Here is a 19,058-nt window from a genome sequence, read left to right as displayed (position 1 = left end):
AGCATGGGCCTTACTGTTTGGTGTTAGAGATGGGATATAAACACACCTCTCCTCCAGGGTCCCCTTCCCCTAAGTTGTGCCTCACCAAAGGATGATACCTGCAGGAGCATCCTGCATGTAGCCAAGGTGCTAGGATAATATTTCCCTCCCATCCGCACAGTTAGCCCAGGTATGGACCCCAGCCAGCCAAGAGGGCACATACCTGGAACTCTCTCCCACACAGAGAATTCATAAGACTGGTTGAAGACAGGCAGGTTGTCATTGATGTCCTAAAAGGAAAGGCAGGTCTGAGTGCTAGAGACACTAGTAGCCCCAGGTTCATCCTCCCCAGAGCCATCTGAGAACCCAGAAATATCTCTACAGACAGAGCCATCGACTCCGCGTCCCTCGGACAACACTGACCACTTTCCAGATGTGCAGACAACCCTCCAAAAAAAAAAAAAAAAAAAAAAAACCAGAGAGTGCTCCTTCTGTTAGCCTGACCTCAGCCTAGAACTACTGCAAGTCTATTTTCCAGAACTGTTTCTGGGTCTCTGTCTGTGACCCCATCTAGCTTAGCCTGAGGTCCCATCTCTCAGCCCCGTGACACCAGCTCAGTGCTCAGTCTGAGCTGGACTCTGATGCTTTCTGCCCTTGCTCACGAGCACAACTAGAACCCTGTCTTCCATGTTCTCCTCAGTATTGTCCTGTGCCTGGGGCATGCCCTGAATAACCCAGCCCTCCCTTATCTGTGGGCATACATACATGCTTTGGTGGTCAGGTTTGTCTATGTAACCATAGGACAGAGACCTGGGAACAGAATTCTAGCCCTTCAGTGGGTATACCATCCCTCTTCCTCCTCCTCCGCCTCCTCCTCCTCCTCTGCCTCCTCCTCCTTCTCCTCCTCCCTTTCCTCCCTCCTCCCTTTCTCTTTGTCTTTCTTTTCTCTCCCCACTCTCTCCTCCTTTGTCTTTTTCAGGGATAGAGGTCACACCATGTAACTCATCTCCTGAGCTCCTGACAGTGACTCCTTAGACAGGCGCCACTGGCTTCCCTTAACAAGGGTGCTGAATTCTCGAGGTCATCCTCCCTCTCACGGGAGTGTCTAAGACGCCTGCCCTGCCTCTACCGTGGCTCTGGCCTCTTTGGGCTTCGGTGTCCTTATTTAAAAATAGGGTAGCTTCCGACACAGCGAGAGTGTGAAGCTCACAGGGCAAAGGGGTCCCTCTAATCCAGTGAGTGTAATTCTTCCTTTTTCCTTAGTATTCTACTTTGTTCCCAAGAAGCCAACAAATCCTGAATCTGCCTCAGTGTCTCAATCATCCCCCAAGGTCACAAGGTCACAAGGTCACAAGGTCTGTTATATAGCCCAGGATGAGCTAAAACTCTCAATCACCCTGCCTCAGTCTCCCACGTTCTGAGATTATAGGTGTACACCAGCCTGCTTGGGTCCTGATGTCCACCTCTTGGTGTGCAGGAAACTTAATTGGAGCCGGGTTCACCTGACTCTGGCTTTTTTCTTGCTGCCAGTCAAGATGGTTCCAGACAAGACCCCGTGCACGGCAATCAGAGCAAAGGCACTGAGAGCCCTCCCCAGGTGACACCCTCTTCAGAACACCTCCATTCATTCATGATGATTTCACCCCCACCCCCACCCCAGTCTTTCTGACTTAAGGACAAGGATCACCAAAGGCTCCGCAGCCGAGGTCCCAACCTCTTATCTCCTGTGCTGTACGAGGCAGGAAGTAATGCTTGTGCCAGAACCGGAGAGCTAGGCTGTGTGGGAGTACCCGGCCTTACCTCTACCGTGATGGTGACATTGACATTAGTGCTCAGGGAAGGCTCGCCGCAGTCAGCCACAATCACAGTTAGCACGATGCGTCCCTCCAGGGCAGGGTCAATGGCCTCTCGGTCCAGGGGCCCAAGATTCCTGAGGAGCCCTGTGTTGGGGTCTAAGGAGAAGTTGCTGCTGTAGGGCCCAGGAAGCAGGCTGAAGACCAGGAGGCTGTTGTTAGTGTCTGGCTGGTCATCATCATAGGCCTGTGGACATAGTTGGCCCCCAATCAGGTATATAGGCCTCAGGCTAACCCATCCCCCAACACTGGTCTAAGTGGCCACGGGCCATGGCTTCCTGCTGAGGCACAGGGCATGGCCAGCAGAAGCTCGCAGTCTCAACCTTGAGTTTGTCCATCTCCCAGATAAGTGCTGAATGAATCCTGCAAAACTGGACCTGAGCTAGACCCTCAGCGGAGACCTGAAATGGGAGTTCTATAATGCTGACACAGAGAAGGGTACGGGAGACTATATACAGAGACTCAACGGGGCTTTGGGTTTTTTGTTTTTTTTTTAAATATAAAAGTGTGAAATCCTAAAAGAGATTCTGATTTTATCACAATTGCTACAGTCAGCATGCTCTGTTTCTCTGCCTTTCTGTCTGTCTCTGTTAGCACCCCCCCCCCACGCACACACAGTAGGCTATTTATTTATTTATTTATTTATTTAGAGACACGATCTTATGGAGCCTCAAGCTGGCCTCAAACTCACTACGTAGCCAAGGATGACTTTAAACGTCTGATCCTCCTGCTTCCACCTCCAGAAGGCTAAGATCTCAGCATGCACAGACACACCCCGTTTGTGTGGTGTTGGGAATGGAACCCAGTGCTTTTTACATGTGCTAGGAAAAGCCCTCTACCAACCAAATCATACCCCAAGCCCAGCACTATATTTTTTTTCATGTTTAAAATGTAAAAGATTGTTTTCTTTTAGATGTGTGTTTTGCCCCCACGAAGGGAAGCACTCCCTGTGTGTGTGCAGTGCCCATGGAAGCCAGAAGAGGGCAGCAGATCCCTTGGAACTGCAGTTACAGATGTGAGCCACTCACTGTGTGGGCGCTGGGAATCAACTCCGGGTTCTCCACAAGGGCAGACAGTGATTTCTCTAAACTGCTGAGCCATCCCTCCAGCTCCTCACCCAACTTACTTTGAGGTAGAGAGTCACTGTGTAGCCCAGGCTGGCCTGGAATCCACAGAGATCTGCCTGTTTCCGTCTTTCAAAGGTGAAATCAAAGATACGCACCACCACACCTGGCTATTGTGCTGTGCTTTTTTTGTTTGTTTGTTTTGTTTTTGTTTTTGTTTTTGTTTTTTCGAGACAGGGTTTCTCTGTGTAGCCCTGGCTATCCTGGAACTCACTCTGTAGACCAGGCTGGCCTCAAACTCAGAAATCCACCTGCCTCTGCCTCTGCCTCTCGAGTGCTGGGATTAAAGGTGTGCACCACCATTCCCAGCTGCTGTGCTGTGCTTTTTAAACAGCCCATTCGTCATACAAAAGGCTATACATGTAAACAAATGTGTTCTTGTCTTGTCAGGTCCCAAGCATGCTGGATTGTACTGAAGTGAGCCAGCACAAAGAATACATGTTCCTCCACTCCCCTAGCCTCACCCTGAGCCCTTCTGCCTGCCTCCCAACCATGCTGTCATCCCTGCAGCTCCCTACACAGCCCTGCTACCTTTGATAGCACAGATGACATCATCAGTAAAGGTCTGCAACTTGCTTTAGTGGGAGCCCCAGAACAGAAGTCAGATTGGCTTCGCCTCTGAGCACTGGGCTCAGCAGAGGACCTGGTGGGAAGCCAGTGCTGAGCCAGGGGTTGAGATAGAAGCTATTCTTTGTCTTTCCCCCCTACTCATCCCACCATCATTGTCTTCTCTTCAGTTCTGTTGAGTCTTGCTTGGGAAATGAGCCCCTCATAAGCAACCAGAGAGGGTTCTTCCAAAGGCAAGACTAATCCACTCCCGCGAAGATGCTCTGTACTTGGCCAGTTCATTTGCCAAACACCTCTCTGGATCTATAAGGATACCATGGATCTGACAGATCAGAACATTTCTTCCAGGAAACTCTTTAAGAGTAAAGACCAGGCCCAGAGTGCTGGAGAGATGGCCCAGAGGTTAAGAGCCCAAGCTGCTCTGACAGAGGACATGGGTTCAATTCCCAGCTCCTACACTGCAGCTCACAACTATCTATAGCTCTAGTACCAGAGGATCTGGCACCCTCACACAGACAAATGCAGGCAAAACACCAATGTGCGCATGTGCGCATGTGCGCATGTATGCGCACGTGGGCACACAGAGAGAGAGAGAGAGAGAGAGAGAGAGAGAGAGAGAGAGAAGGAGCGAGTCCACTGAGATCTGGACTACAGCCCTGAGAATGCCAGAAAAGCCTTGGACCATCCACAGGAAGCCTCAGCCCCTGAGGGACAGAGGGACAGAGGGACAGCCTGTCAGGACCCACAAGCCCCTTCTCACAAGATGTCCCTCCAGGTCAGCCTAAAGGAGAGCTATTCTTAGCCTCATTCTCTGTGTTCTTTGTGTTCTGGATTTTAGTGCTACTATTGGCCCTTTAGTAATACCACCCATTGGGGCTGGAGAGATGTCTCAGAGGTCAAGAGCACTGACTGCTCTTCCGAAGGTCCTGAGTTCAATTCCCAGCAACCACAAGGTGGCTCACAATCATCTGTAATGGGATCTGATGCCCTCTTCTGGTGTGTCTGAAGACAGCTACAGTGTACTCATATACATAAAATAAAGAAATAAATCTCTAAAATAACAATAATAGCGCCCATTTCTTGTTATTTGTTCTTTGTTTGGATCTTTGTTTTTGTTTGTTTGCTTGGGTTGTTTGTTTTGCTTTTCTCAAAACAGGTTTTCTCTGCATAGTCCTGGCAGTCTTGGCTAGCTTTCTAGACCAGGCTAGCCTTAAACTCAGAGATCCCTCTGCCTGTGCCTCCCTGAGTGCTGGGATTAAAGGTGTGCGCTGTCACACCTTGCTTGGATCTTACTTTTTAAGTAAGCCACATCGAATCATTTTGGAATGAGTTGGGAATGTGTATATTAAAGAGCAATTTGTTTGTGAAGGCCTGTTGCACACCAGCCCTGCACAGGGTACAATAGGTCCTTTGTCTCATTATACCCTGCTGACCCCATGAATAAGAACCACAACGCTTGGTTTTCTAAGAGGAAATAGATGCCTAGAGAAATTGAACAACTTCCTCAGGGCCACACTGTAGAGCTGAGACTTTGTGCAGTGGCGGCATGGTTCCCTCCCCAATGGTCCCTGACCAGGTCCTGTGTGGCTCTAACCTGGATGGTCACAGAGACATTGCCATTCTCCTCCGGCACGAAGACGTTATAGGAGCCTCGGACCACAGGCGGGTTGTCATTGATATCCAGCAGAGTGATCTCCAGGGCGGTGGTGGTCGACTGGTTGCCACCGTCAGTGGCCTGCAGCGTGAGGTAGTACACAGCCTGCTTCTCTCGGTCCAGCAGCGTGCCATTTTTCACCGTCAGATTCCCTGAGTTTGGCTCCACCTCAAACAGGTCAGCTCTGCTCGGGGTGGCCAGATTAAGCCAATCAAAGGACAGGGTGTACATGCACTTACTTTGAATTTCAGACAAACGAAAACACAGACATAAATGACCCTTGTGCAGTATTCCCAATATACTCATAATGGTGGATTGGTCCAGCTGTGAGTGCTCTCATGCTTCCAGGTGTTAGACATTTGGTCCATAGTGTGTGATGATGTCAGGGGTTGCAGGAGCCTCTGGGAGGTAGGACCTTTTGGGAAGTTGTCCCTCGTCCCTTCCCTTCCCTTCCTCTGGTTCCCTATCTTGTCATGTGATCTCTCTGTGTCATACAGGACCCCATCATGTGATTCAGTATACTATCAAGTCCTCACAGGGCACAGTGGATGACACCCCACGCCTCTGAGTCTCCAGAACTAAATAAACCTTCCTCTTTGTAGAATACCCTGCCCCGGGTATTTTATTATAGTCATAGAAAACCAATAATGTCTTTCCAATTGTTTTTCTGGAATGGACACACAGCTGGGCACTTTGTACTTTTTTCAGGGTGCTCTGTTGTTTCTCCCAGCCCCATGGCAAAGTAGAGAAGATTCCCATCCCCCACGCCCACCCCCAAGCACCTTAAGATCTTACCCATTTCCTGGAAGCAGACTGTAGGTGATAGGACCCCATTCATCCCCATCCAGGTCTGTAGCCTGTAAGGCAAAGATGGCAGAACACTGGAAACAGGGCCATCTGTGTCACCAAGAGACCCATCTGACACAGTTGCTGTGCATCCTGGCTCCAAAGCTCACCATGTCTGCATTCACACCTAGACACTCCACACACCCAGATACATCGTACGCACACTCGCAGAGACCCAGTGTCACTGAATGAAACAAAGTCTGGGACAGTCTGAGCTCAGGCCTGCTCAGCAGCTCTCCCCCAGCATGATCCAGCCAACATCACTCACCTGGATTTTGTCAGTGACCAGATAACCTGTTGGACAGTGCTCTGGCACAGTGAGTTCATACAGGCTCTGAGAGAACACAGGCCTGTGGTCATTGATGTTTCTAAGGTGGATGGTCACCGTGGCAACAGAGTAGTTGTTGCTGACTGAGTCAGTGGCCACAACCTGAGGACAGAAGAGCATGCATCGGTACAGGGTACAAGGGCCCAGTTGCCAATGGTGCCCGTATCCCTCAGCATCTCAGCACACCATACCTCCACAACCATCACTGTCTCCTTCTCATAGTCCACCATCTCTGAGTTTCTCACCACCACCTGCACACTGACAGACCCTGCTGCTCGCTCTGGGGACACATTGAAGGCTTCAGCATCCTGGCCATTCAGGGACAGCAGGAAGGTACCATTGTCGCCCTGTAAAGGAGGGTGATATAATACGGACTGTGCTGCTGCCGTCACCTTCCTGCGTCTTTCCCTCCCTCTCCAAGCTCTGGCCTTCCACAGAAGCTCTGCCCGGTGAGACAGTGAGATGCACAGAGGGAGTCAGAAAAGACTGAGACAGTAGTCCAGGCCTATGAAGTTGGGCTGGCTGCTCAGCTGTACCAACGCAGCCTCGCCCACCCTTCACCACTGCCAGCTTACCACACCCGCCAGCCTACGCTCACCACTGAGCAGCCTCCACTCCACCCCACGTCGTCGCCCCAGGGAACCGTGGCCGTCCCCGTCACTCACTACCATCCTTTCCTGGTAATTCCTTCCAGGTTGACTCAGATCACTTGGAACACCACCTTTCTCTGAGGCTCCTTACTTCCCCAAACCACAGGCTACCCAGAGCCAACAGCACCCGAAACACAACCACCCACTGTTGCCTAGCACCTAATGTCAACCCCCACTCCACACAGCCTCTGCTTAGCACCCCTCAGCATTCCCCTGGACATCACCAAACAGCACACAACAACAACCTCCTCTTTGTAGATCCCTGCTGCCCGCCATATTACCACCATATTACTACCTCCCCTCCCCACGGACCCCACACATTGCCCTGCCTTGTGCTCTGTAATTCACTGTCACGTCAACCTCAACCACTATCAGTCTCTTTCCCCACCTTCCCTCCCCCTTTGCTGCTCCCCTCCCACATCTGTGATCTTCCCCTTCCCCAGTCCTCCGACATCAGTGTCCCTCCCCTCTCCCCTGCACCTGCCTGGTCTGGATCATAGGCCACCATGGTCAGACCATCGATGGAGATTCGGGCAGAGGCATGCTCGTCCACGTAGCCTATGAAGTTGACTTGGGCCTCCTGGGGGCTAAAGGAGCAGCCAGGGAGGCTGCAGTTGTAAAATTCCGGCTTGTGGTCGTTGACATCTGTCACCCTTATTGTGACCCACATGCTTGCCTTGGCCTCTTGCCCGTAGATGTTCAGATTCTTCTCGGTGGCCTGAGGTGCAGAACAGAAGCCAACGAGCAGAGAGCGGTGCTCAGAGAGAGTGAGAGCAAAAGCCAAGGGGTTAGAGACGGGGAGTTCCACTCACCGTGACCTGTATCTGCACTTCTTCGTTTTCCAGAAGCAGCTGCTCTCTGTCCAGGGAGCCATTGACGAAGATGACCCCATCTTCCCTGATGTCGAACCACCCAGGCCTCGTGGAGTCTGATAGAGGGAGGCACTTGCAGCAGCTGTTTGCAGGGGCTCTGACTACCACGCCCCACCCCAGCCTCACCCAAGCCTTCTCCAGGGGACACCCAGGTTCTCACTGGAGACACTGTAGGTCACAATGTCATTGATGCCTTTGTCACTGTCCACAGCCTCCACGGTCAGCACGGACGTCCCCTGGGAGGAGGCTCGGTGAGTGCATCTGATCTTCTTCTCAGGCGGCCATGGCTACCCAGCACCCTCACCCCATACCACCTCCCCCAGCACATACCAAGGTGGCATCCTCAGCCACAGAGGCTGAGTAGAACTCCCTGATAAACCGAGGGTCCAGGTCTGGCTCATCAATCACTGAGATGGATACGAAGACCGGCTGGGAGCATTGGGTTTTTGGCTTGTTATCCAATATTCCCCCTGAGTCCTGTAGGGGAAAGAAAGCCTTCTGTGAGCCAGTGCCACAATGATGAGCCCCCTAGCTCTGCTTACACCCCACTCACACAGGCCTTCAGCTCCAGCTGGTAGAAGGCACTCTTGTTGTTGTAACTGAGCGTGTCATTCAGTACAATGGAGCCATTTTCCAGGATGCGGAAGAGATTATTGCTGTTGGCGGTGCTGGGGATGACCTGTGACACAGAGAACAGTTGGGTGAGGTCCCAGTGACACCACTGTTCCTCCTTACTGGCAGAGACATAGGGTCAAATCCTGGCTCTACCATGGGCCAGAGCACAAACGTGTCCAAGGAACTTAATCTCTCGGAGCCTCGGTTTCTCCCCTGGACTGGTATAGATGCCTGGGGGGGGGGGGTTGAAACTAAGTTTTTAGTTGGCGTACAAAAAGTTCAAAAAACACACGTGCCTCAGTTATCTGGGTAAGTTTGAGCAAGAACCCAGGGCCTCCCTGAGCCTTAAGCTCTCCTGGGAGCTATGAGTGTTTTAGCTTATAGGAGGCCTTGACAGTGCTGGTGAAGGGGGTGGAGGCAAGATTGGGTCCTCCCTCAGCAACTGGGAAAGTGTGACTTCTCCCTGTTGGGGGCTGAGGGTGGGGGGTGGGGATGGGGATGATCCGGAAAAAGGCTGGGGAGCCAGGGTTGTGGTTGTCTGTGAAGATGCTGCCCCCTGGTGGACGTAAGACACAGTGAGGCCGGCTCCCACCTGGGGCCCCAGGGACTCTTCACACTCACCTTCTCTATGAAATATTGCACCAAACCGGCTGTCCCTGTGTCCTTGTCCTCTGCCAGCACAGAAAACACCACAGAACCGACTGGCAGGGTCTGTAAGAAGGGGCTTTTCACCTGTATGTCCCTCCCACCCCAACCCTGGGCTGGGCCTTCAGCAGAGGCATCAGATGGTTAAGATGGGAATGCCCAGCAGGACAGCCCCACACACACACCCGATGAGCCTGAGATGTACAGTTAAGGCCATAAGTGAGAGAGCATTCTAGCCTGGGTATGGCTCTCCCCTACTCAGATATTCCTGAAGGCTCCCTGTAGCCCTATGGCCCATGGCCACGGTCGGATTCCCTCACACTTGGCTTCTGAAAGTTTCCCATTCTTCCCAGAACATGGCTCAAACAGTTTCAGTGGCCCTCAGAAGTCAGGCTGCTGCCTGTCTCTACCCTCCCCATGCTCTATCTACCCTCTAGCCTCTGAGGCCAGTCTCACCACTGCCTGAGGATTCCTGTCAGTCCAGACCTCTGCATCCTCTCTAGGTGGCCTAAAGTGACTGGATGGAAAGCCAGGCCAGTGTGTGCTGAGACCACAGAGAAATGGCCAGTCTTTCTGCTGAAGCTGCAGAGGCAGTGAGATAGCTCAGAGCCAGAGACACTAGGCTGCACACCTCAGGGCAGAGGCAGCCAGTGACAGAGAGACAGCAGTGACAGGGAGACAGCAGTGACACAGAGAGACAGCAGTGACAGAGAGATGGAGTGACACAGAGAGACAGAGTGACACAGAGACTTCAGTGACAGAGAGACAGCAGTGACAGAGAGTGACACAGAGATGGAATGACACAGAGAGATGGGATGGAGTAACACAGACTGCAGTGACAGAGAGATGGAGTGACAGAGAGATGGCTGTGACACAGAAAGACAGGATGGAGTGACACAGAGATGGAGTGACACAAAGACAGCAGTGACAGAGAGATAGAGTGACACAGAAAAACGGATTGACACAGAGATGGCAGTGACATAGAAAGATGGCAGTGACACAGAGACAGCAGGGACACAGAGATGGAGTGACAGAGAGACAGCAGTCACGCAGATGTGACAGGCATAGGTAACACTGTCACCACCGACACTGTCTAAATCAGCATACCTCCATTCTTCAGAAATATGCGATAATCACCTTTCTCTGTGTACTTTTCCTACAACTGAGAGATTTCTAATCTGAAGTGCTTTCCTGTAAAAAAGACGCCCCTGTTGTTATGGCCCTGCACCTCCCAGACCAGTTTCCAGGTCTCGCTCTACTGAGTAGTATCTTGGATGCCCTCCCCATGCCCTGCCCCACTAAGACCCCGGAGATACCTCATTGATGCTGGTGGAGAATTCAGTGTTCAGGAAAACAGGTATGTTATCATTTCTGTCTTCCACAATCACTTGCATCTCGGCTGTCTGCAGATGAGAAAGCCCAGGTGAGGTCAGAAAATATAACTTACAATGCCAGGATAGCTTCAGGGATGCTACACAAAATGCTGCTATCTAGCAGTATGATGTATGCCCCTTCCCTCCTCCATCCTCCCTCTCCATCCTTCATGGTTATGCGTGCGTGCGTGTGTGTGTGTGTGTGTGTTTGTGTGTGTGTGTGTGTTGTATATTAGGTGCATGTGAAGTTGCAAGCATTCAGTTTTTTAAATCTGGAACGTGTTTGCTCCATAACAGGGCATGGTTTAGCACTTTTTCTTCCCGTACTGTAATCCTTGATCAACCTGAGTACCCGATGAAGGGAATCAACTAAAGTACCCTGAAGGGTTCCCACGCCGTGAAACAGACGTGATGTTCTGTGCAACCTTGTGAGTGCCAGCAGAAAGTCTTTGACCAGATGCAGTCCCTTGGCACTGAGCCAGAACCATGAGCCATAATAAATCTGCTCTCTTAACTGCCTTTATTTATTTAAACAGAGCCTCACCTATCCTAGGCTGGCCTGAAACACACAGTAGCCAAAGGTGGACTTGAGCCGGGCAGTGGTGGCACACGCTTTTAATCCCAGCATTCGGGAGGCAGAGGCAGGCGGATTTCTGAGTTGGAGGCCAGCCTGGTCTACAAAGTGAGTTCCAGGACAGCCAGGGCTACAGAGAAACCCTGTCTTGAAAAACAAAACAAACAAACAAACAAACAAAAGAACTATAGATTCTTGTGCCTTCAGCTCCCAACCACTGAGATTACAGGCTTTTGCCACCAAACCACCATGACTTTAACAGGAGGATAGAGGAGGAGGGCTGGGGGAGCCACTCAGTGAAAGAAAGAAAAAATGGGGTGTATGCAGAGACTTGGAGACAACATTACGCCAGTCACTGAGCAGACACAGTAACTTTGAGACAACAGACACAGTCAAGACCACTCTGTTGCTCTTCTAGAGGACCAACAGTCAAACCCAACACCCATGTGGTGACTAATGACTGATGCGGCTCCAGTTCCAGAGGACCCAGCGCCCTCTTCTGGCCTCTGTAGGCATCAGGCATGCCCACAGTGTAGGGGCATACATGCAGGCAAAGCATTCACACACATGAGGTAAAAGATAATAATTTTTAAAAATCAGTAGTTATATTAGTACAAGCCAACACTGTCATTTTATAATCCAAATACTTAGTAGCTAGTAAATATCAAACGCTGGGTCATGTTGTATGACGAGGTAAAACACATCCTTCTGAAAATAATCAACACTGAAACACTATCAACTGGGGTACTCTCTGCTTGCCTGAAATAGACACGCGGTCAGAGGTGGACGCTTGGCACCATCTGCCCCACCCCTGGCCACCCTCCCCTCTCTCCTTTCACTCACTCTGATGTTGAGACCATCACTTGTGGAGATGGTGATCTTGAAGAAAGGAACTGTCTGTAGCAGCAGGGAGAAAAGAAGCCCTGTTCAGTGGGGGACCCCAACCATGCTCCCAGAACTCTGGCTCCAAGCACCGCCCCTGCCTGTTCCCTCTCCCCAGGCTTTCCCTGTCCCACCATCCTCTACCTCAAAGTCCAAAGGGCTGGCAAGCTTCACTTCCCCAGTGTTCGCGTTGACGGAGAAGTAGCTGGCGTTTGGGCCACTGATTCCATAGGTCAGGTGGTCATTATCACTGTCTGTAGCCACCAACCAGAAGGCCACGGCACCTACAGATGAACAAGGCTGACCCGGGTCCATGCCTACCTCTTTTAGGGTGGTTTGATTCAGCGGCCCACAGGGCAGAGATGCAGATGAGACTTGAGAGCTGGGATTCTGATCCCCCCCCAATCACCACCAATCCCCCCACAAACACACATCACCACCGAGAGCCTCTCTTCCTGTCTCTGTGCACTACGCGTCAGTAAGACTAGAAATGGCTGTACAGTGTTCTGTGGAAGACGCACTCTTGGCTGGAAGGTACATTGGCCATTTAATGGCTGGTTTTGTTTTGTATTGTTTTTGTTAAAACTGTGTTAAACGACCATCTCATGATAAGAGAGACCCTTTCTGATTAGAAAATGCTACGATGCAGGAAGATATGATTCTGGCTCGAAGGAAACATGGGAGGGATGCTTATCTGAGGTGTTCTGTCCTCAAGCTGATGAGCAAGAGTCCTGACTGAGGTCCTCTGTCCTACACAACCCCAGAATCAACCAATCTCAAATGGATCAGCAGAACGATTTTGTATCCAGAGAGGCTGGTTCCAGGACACTCCTGAGATGCTGAAATCAGTGGATACCCAGGACCGTCATGGAAAGTGGTGGGGCTTTTGCTGTAGAACCCAAGCCTGTCTTCCCTGATTTCAAATCCCCTCTAGATGACTGTAACACTGACTATGGTGGAAATAGTTGATTTATGAAGTAAGGACAAGAATAAAAGTTACTACAACCCCTCCTCCCACCCCCACCCCCACCCCCACGAGTATTTTAGCCCCTGGTGGCTGAACCTGCACTGTTAAACCATACATGCAGAGGGCTGACTGCACATGTGATCATTCAAGGGCTGTTCCTTAGACATGGGCAGGAGGTATGTGAGAATCTCAGGATAAACGCTGGGCTCTGTCTCAGCATAAAGACCCTTACTCACCCACTGGTAAGTCCTCTGGCAGGGTTACTAATGTCATATTGACCCCAAATGATGGTGGCGAGTTGGCTGTCACTGTAGGGACACACAGAAGAGGAGGTCTGGACACCCTGCACCTCACCACCTTTGGATGCCTCCCCCTTACATCCAACCTTCAGCCCAGATCACCCAACTAAGCCAAGACTCTTCTATAGTCCTCCCAGGGCCTACCTAGTGTGGGTCATTTTGTCTGGGCATTCACTAGTGAGACCCAAGTCCCACAAGGTCTTGCTGGGGGTCCCCAGTTTAATACTGCTCTTGCAGGGGAGGGAAGCACTCACCAGATACCATGAAGGCAGGAAGCAGTGCACAAAGCAGCCACAGCCAGGCCATCTTGAAGGGACCTAAAAGAAAAGGTGTCACGAAAAGGCAATTAGGCACAGCCCTCCCTCCTGACAAAGCCCACTTGCCTAGGTTTGGCCCCAAGCTATCTGTGTCCTTCATTCTGTAGCTCTGCCAGGGTCTCTGCCACCCTCTGTCCATCTTCCACAGGGAAGTCAGAGAGTTGGAAGGATGCTTGAATTTACACTTAACCCCAGAAGTCAGCACCAACTGAGCGAGGGGTGCTGTTCTAAGTGCCTTGAGTGTGTGGCTAAGGCTGTGACAGGACTGGCTTTAAAAGCAGGTCTTTTGACGCCAGCATTCACACCCTCAACCGCTGCTCCACCTTCCCTGTCTTACACACAACCTTGGTACCATTTAGAATCAAGGGTTCAGAGGGCCAGGTGGATGGGGAGAGAGGTAGGCAGGGGAGAGAAGCTTTATGGCCATATGCCATGAAGTGCAGCTCATGCTCTGTCACAACTCACGTGTGAGGCTCACCCCTCCACATCTTGGCTCTAGAAGTATCGCATCCAATTTGTGCCCCCTCCATTCCACTCCACTGTTCCATATTGGCCACCTTCCCCATGCCCCATGGTTAATATCATTGGTTGCCTCAAGGACTCTCTCTAACTCAAGCCTCATCCTAGGGCTGGTGAGATAGCTCAGCAGTTAAGAGCACTGACTGCTCTTCCAGAGGTCCTGAGTTCAATTCCCAGCAACCACATGGTGGCTCACAACCACCTGTAATGGGATCTGATGCCTTCTTCTGGTGTGTCCGAAGATGCTACAGTGTACTCATCATATAAATAAAGTAAATACATTTTGAAAAATTAAAAAAAAAAGAAATCTCATCTTATCTCCTTGTCTCCTGCTTAAAGCCCTGTGACGGCTCCTAAACAGAGCTTTCCAAGACCCCCAGTGACCTCCCTCGTCGCTAACGTTCCCACATGCCACTCTGCCCTACCATCCCTTTTCAGCAAGATCTCTGCCCCCCTACTTTCCAAGCTGACCTCCAGGGCCACTTCCTGTCCACACAGCTCAGTGCTTTCCAGAAGGAACCTCCTCCTCCCCCATCCTTACTGAAACAAGCAAACGATACCAGGAACCCCAAGCTGCCTAAGGCTAACATGAGACACCTAGAGACTCAGCAGGGCGATCTGTGCAGCCCAGAGTCTGTGGACAACCCCTCTGGCCCTGGATTCCCCGTGAGGAAGGCACCCTGGCCTCTACAGTGTAGTGCCAGCTCCCAGTAAGCATAGAACAAAGGTTAATAGTTACTACCATGGAAAGGAATGTATCTCTTGCCCCTTCGCTACTGGTATCCCGACTCCTGGTCCCTCTAGTCCCCAAACTCTGCCATGGCTGGCTCCCTTGCACTCAAGGTCCCCTCAACAGTCAAGTCTGGCCACCACCCCTTTGTTGTCCACCAGCTCTGAAGCCCCAACATAAGCCTCCTGTTTTGATTCAGATTAATCTTGCCTCAGTACAGTGGTTTGAGTAAGAATGGCCCCCACAGACTCGGATACTTGAATGCTTAGTCACCAGGGAGTGGAACTATTTGAAAGGATTAGGAGGTGTGGCCTTAGAGGAGGGGCGTGGCCTTGTGGGAGGAAGTGTGTCATTGGGAGTGAGCTTTGTGGCTTCAAAAGCCCAAGCCAGGCCCAGTGTCTGCTGAATTTGGGTCAGAGTTCTACAGAACTCTCAGCTACTTCTCAAGAAGCAGTGCCACCACGCTCCCCACCATGATGATGCACTAAGCCTCTGAAACTGTAAGCCAGCCCCAATTAAATGCTTCCTTTTACAAGATTTGCCACCGTCATGGTGTCTCTTCACAACCACAGAACACTAAATAAGACACTCAGTTTTCCCCAACCTGATAGAAGACACTGAGGGGACAGGGTTGGGGGAATGGGCATTTTAAATGCCTGCTGACAGGCTGGCAAGATGGTTCAGCGGGTAAGAGCACTGACTGCTCTTCCGGAGGTCCTGAGTTCAAATCCCAGCTACAACATGGTGGCTCACAACCACCCCATAATGAGATCTTCTGGTGCGTCTGAAGACGGCTACAGTGTACTTATTTATGAATAATAATAAATAAATCTTTGGGCCAGAGCGAGCAGGGATTGAGCAAGCAGGGTTGACCAGAGAAAGCAGAGGTCCAAAAAGCAAAAAACAAAAAACAAAAACAAAAAACAAAAAACAAAAAAGAATTCAATTCCCAAAAAACACATGAAGGCTCACAACCATCTGTACAGCTACAGCATACTCATATACATAAAATAAATCTTTAAAAAAAATAAATAGGGCTAGAGAGATGGCTCAGTGGTTAAGAGCACTGACTGCTCTTCCAAAGGTCCTGAGTTCAAATACTAGCAACCACATGGTGGCTCACAACCATCTGTAATGAGATCTGATGCCCTCTTCTGGAGTGTCTGAAGACAGCTACAGTGTACTTAGATATAATAATAAATTTTTTTAAAATCTTAAAAAATAAATAGCTGGGTGGTGGTGGCACACGCCTTTAATCCCAGCACTTGGGAGGCAAAGGCAAGCGAATTTCTGAGTTCGAGGCCAGCCTGGTCTACACAGAGAAACCCTGTCTCGAAAAACCAAATAAATAAATAAATAAATAAATAAATAAATAAATAAATAAATAAATGTCTGCTGACATGTCCTGAGTGCACACTGCATCATGATAGTCCCAACTTAATGGCTGCCACCTATCACCTACCATCTGCCAGATATATTCCAACCCTGGCAATACACAGTGATCAGACAAGCAAGGGATTCGTCTCATTCAGCTAATGACTGCCTAGACATGTGTGGTTTACCCATCGTGAAAAAAGAAAACGTGTGCATGTGCGTGTGCGTGTGTGAATCGAGAACATAAAGGAGAGAAATTATTTTAGGCATCATGGCAGACAAGTACTTTCATTGTTTGACATTCCTCTCTGTAAGAAATGCAAACTATATATCTCCCTAGCTGGCCTGGAACTTCGCCTGTAGAGCAGGCTGACTGTGAACTTGTAGCAATCCTCCTGCCTCTGCCTTCTGAGTGCTGGCTGAACCAGGCGTGCTTATTGTGGCTTTTTTATTTCCTGTATTTTATGATGCTCTGTTTGGGGTGTGGCTGGCTGGAGAGTTAGTGGAGCTAATTCCAGAGTCAGCAAACAAAGCCTCCAGACACGCCTTTCTTGTATAAATGGAACAATTCAGAGCCAGAGTGCCAACCACCCTTCAGTGTCTCTCACTCCAAATCCCAGGGCAAATACTACACAGGTGGGTGATTACCACTGCCACCCACAGCACCCAGAGATTATCCGCACACCCAGTCCTGACTGGTTACTCTCTAGCTTCCTGTCCACCTTTCTTCCCATGAAAATACAAGAAAGCCCTTCCCCCTGTTTTCTGGCCCACCTGGGCATGCTTAGGTGGCAGACTCCTTCCTCTTGAAGTGGTGAGCTGCCACTCTTGCTTCCAATGTTCCTAGTGTCTGTGTCACCACTCAGTCATCTCTTTATTGAGCCAGTAACATCCTGTGCTGGCCAGTTTTATGTCAGCTTGACACAGGCTAAAGTCATCCAAGAGGAGGGAGCCTCAACTGAGAAAATTCTTCCATAAGACTGGGCTCTGGGCAAGCCTTCAGGGCATCTTCTTAATTACCGATTGTGGGCGGTGCCACCCCTGGGCTGGTGGTCCTGAGTTCTATAAGAATATAGGCTTATTTTATATAAGTGATTTCTTATTTCTTATGAGGGAGCCATGGGGAACAGACCAGGAAGCAGCAGCACCCCTGCAGGTTCCTGCCCTATTTGAGTTCCTGTCCTGACTTCTTTCAATGGCAAACAGCAATGTGGAAGTGTCAGCCCAATAGACCCTTTCCTCCCCAATCTGATTTTGGTCATAGTGATTCATCACAACAGTGACCCCGACTGGGACACATCCCATAAGAACAATGAGGACATCAGACAGGAGTGGCCATGAGAACGTGACTCCAGAGATGCCCTCTGCCAAGGCTACAAGACTGGTGGTCTCCCCTTCTTGTCTTTTGAGCCAGGAACACAGGGGTGTGCTGGAAAGGTCCCTGAGCTGCCCTTGGATGGGTTATCCTAGACGGGAGCCAGCCTCTGTAGAGCTCACGTGGAGTGGAGTGACTGGCCGGCCACTCAAAGCTCCTGTTGGTAGTCAACACTCAGTGGCCACAGGCGTGAGGAAACCATATTGAATCAAACCTATACCTGGCGATGCATCTCCATAAAGAGCCCTGCCCAGACTTAAGCTTCTTGGACAGGATGGAGGTGGTTGGGATTTTGTTGTTTGTGTATTTGTCTCTGGCTATGTAGACCAGGCTAGCCTCAAATTCAGATCTGCTTTCTTTTGACCAAGTGCTGGAATTGAAGGTTGATTTTTCTGGGGTTTGTTTGGTTGGTTGGTTGGTTGGTTGTTGCTGTTTTCACTCAGGGGCTTTCTGTGTAGCTCTGGCTGTTCTGGAACTCTCTAGGTGGTCCGGGGTGGCCTCAGGCTCACAGAAATCCATCTGCCTCTATCTGCCAAGTTCTGGGACTAAAGGTGTGTGTTATGATGCCTAGCTGTGTGTGTGTGTGTGTGTGTGTGTGTGTGTGTGTGTGTGTGTGTGTGTGTGTTTAATGGCAGTCTCGCTATACTCCTAAACCTTCCAAGTGCTGAGATTAGAGGCTTGTAGTAGCATGTGGCTATTGTTCTTTGCCAGTAACCTTTGTGATGATGTCTCACAACCATGGATAACAAGAACAGGAAGGGGAGATCTCCAAGCAGGTGAAGGTCTGAGAGGTGAGGGGAGGCCTTTGTGAGGAACAGAAGAGCTTCATGGGGTCCCCCTCTTGGAACTCCACTAGAAAGGCAGTAGGAATAGTAGAAGCTTGGAAGCTGTTGTCTTGGTGTCTGTCACCTTATCAAGCCAGTGACACTTGAAACAGAGGACAGGTGGTAGGAGAGTGCACCCCAGGAAGAAGACTTAAATCTCAGCAAGGCCAAAAGCTGTAGACTTCCCTGAAAGCAGAGGCATGGAGTGGGCCGAAAGAAGGAAGTCTTCGGAGAGAAGCAATTGGACTTCTAGGCTCCATTGCCCCAGCCCCATGGGCAAGCCCTGTCCCATCTTCTACCCCTGGAATGTGGGTTCACTTCCACAGAGTCTGAATCAGACACAGCTGAACCTGGGGACACCACAGAGGAGAAAGAGCCATAGTAGCGTGTGAAAGGCTGCACCCTTAGCGATGATGGAATGACTCCTCCAGCAACACCCAGAACCGGACAGCTGAGAACACTAGGGAGTGGAGGGAGCGTGCTTCAGCTCAGCGGCAGAGCGCACGCCTGCTTTGTACAAGGCGCTGGGTTTCATCTCCAACACAGCAAACAAAATAGTGTGAAAATTTAAACAACCCAACCCTCCTAAAGGGGAAAACAAATACTAGATTCCGAAATGCGCGTGGGAGGGTCTCCATTGGGTCACCTCGTAGTGTGGCCAGTGCTACCCACAGCCCGGAGCCACCAATCA

General features: G+C 50.4%; 1 protein-coding gene across 1 annotated transcript in view; it reads right to left on the bottom strand.

Annotated features, from left to right (window-relative positions):
* Positions 1-19,058, bottom strand: part of Cdhr2 (cadherin-related family member 2) — a 35,200-nt gene that overhangs the window by 10,501 nt on the left and 5,641 nt on the right. Inside the window, exons 2-18 of the mRNA NM_001033364.3 lie at positions 13,483-13,545; positions 13,166-13,237; positions 12,107-12,246; positions 11,924-11,977; positions 10,450-10,536; positions 9,110-9,199; positions 8,427-8,552; positions 8,204-8,350; positions 8,034-8,109; positions 7,814-7,929; positions 7,486-7,719; positions 6,543-6,698; positions 6,292-6,453; positions 5,973-6,034; positions 5,118-5,361; positions 1,780-2,019; positions 203-269 (exon numbers count right to left, since the gene is read on the bottom strand). Coding sequence (NP_001028536.2) covers positions 203-269; positions 1,780-2,019; positions 5,118-5,361; positions 5,973-6,034; positions 6,292-6,453; positions 6,543-6,698; positions 7,486-7,719; positions 7,814-7,929; positions 8,034-8,109; positions 8,204-8,350; positions 8,427-8,552; positions 9,110-9,199; positions 10,450-10,536; positions 11,924-11,977; positions 12,107-12,246; positions 13,166-13,237; positions 13,483-13,534 — 2,125 coding nt within the window. The 5' untranslated portion in view covers positions 13,535-13,545. The remainder of the gene's footprint in view (positions 1-202; positions 270-1,779; positions 2,020-5,117; positions 5,362-5,972; positions 6,035-6,291; positions 6,454-6,542; positions 6,699-7,485; positions 7,720-7,813; positions 7,930-8,033; positions 8,110-8,203; positions 8,351-8,426; positions 8,553-9,109; positions 9,200-10,449; positions 10,537-11,923; positions 11,978-12,106; positions 12,247-13,165; positions 13,238-13,482; positions 13,546-19,058) is intronic.

Source organism: Mus musculus, chromosome 13 (assembly GCF_000001635.26).
Source record: "Mus musculus strain C57BL/6J chromosome 13, GRCm38.p6 C57BL/6J".
Lineage (NCBI taxonomy): Eukaryota > Metazoa > Chordata > Mammalia > Rodentia > Muridae > Mus > Mus musculus.
This window is presented reverse-complemented; position numbering and strand designations above follow the sequence as displayed.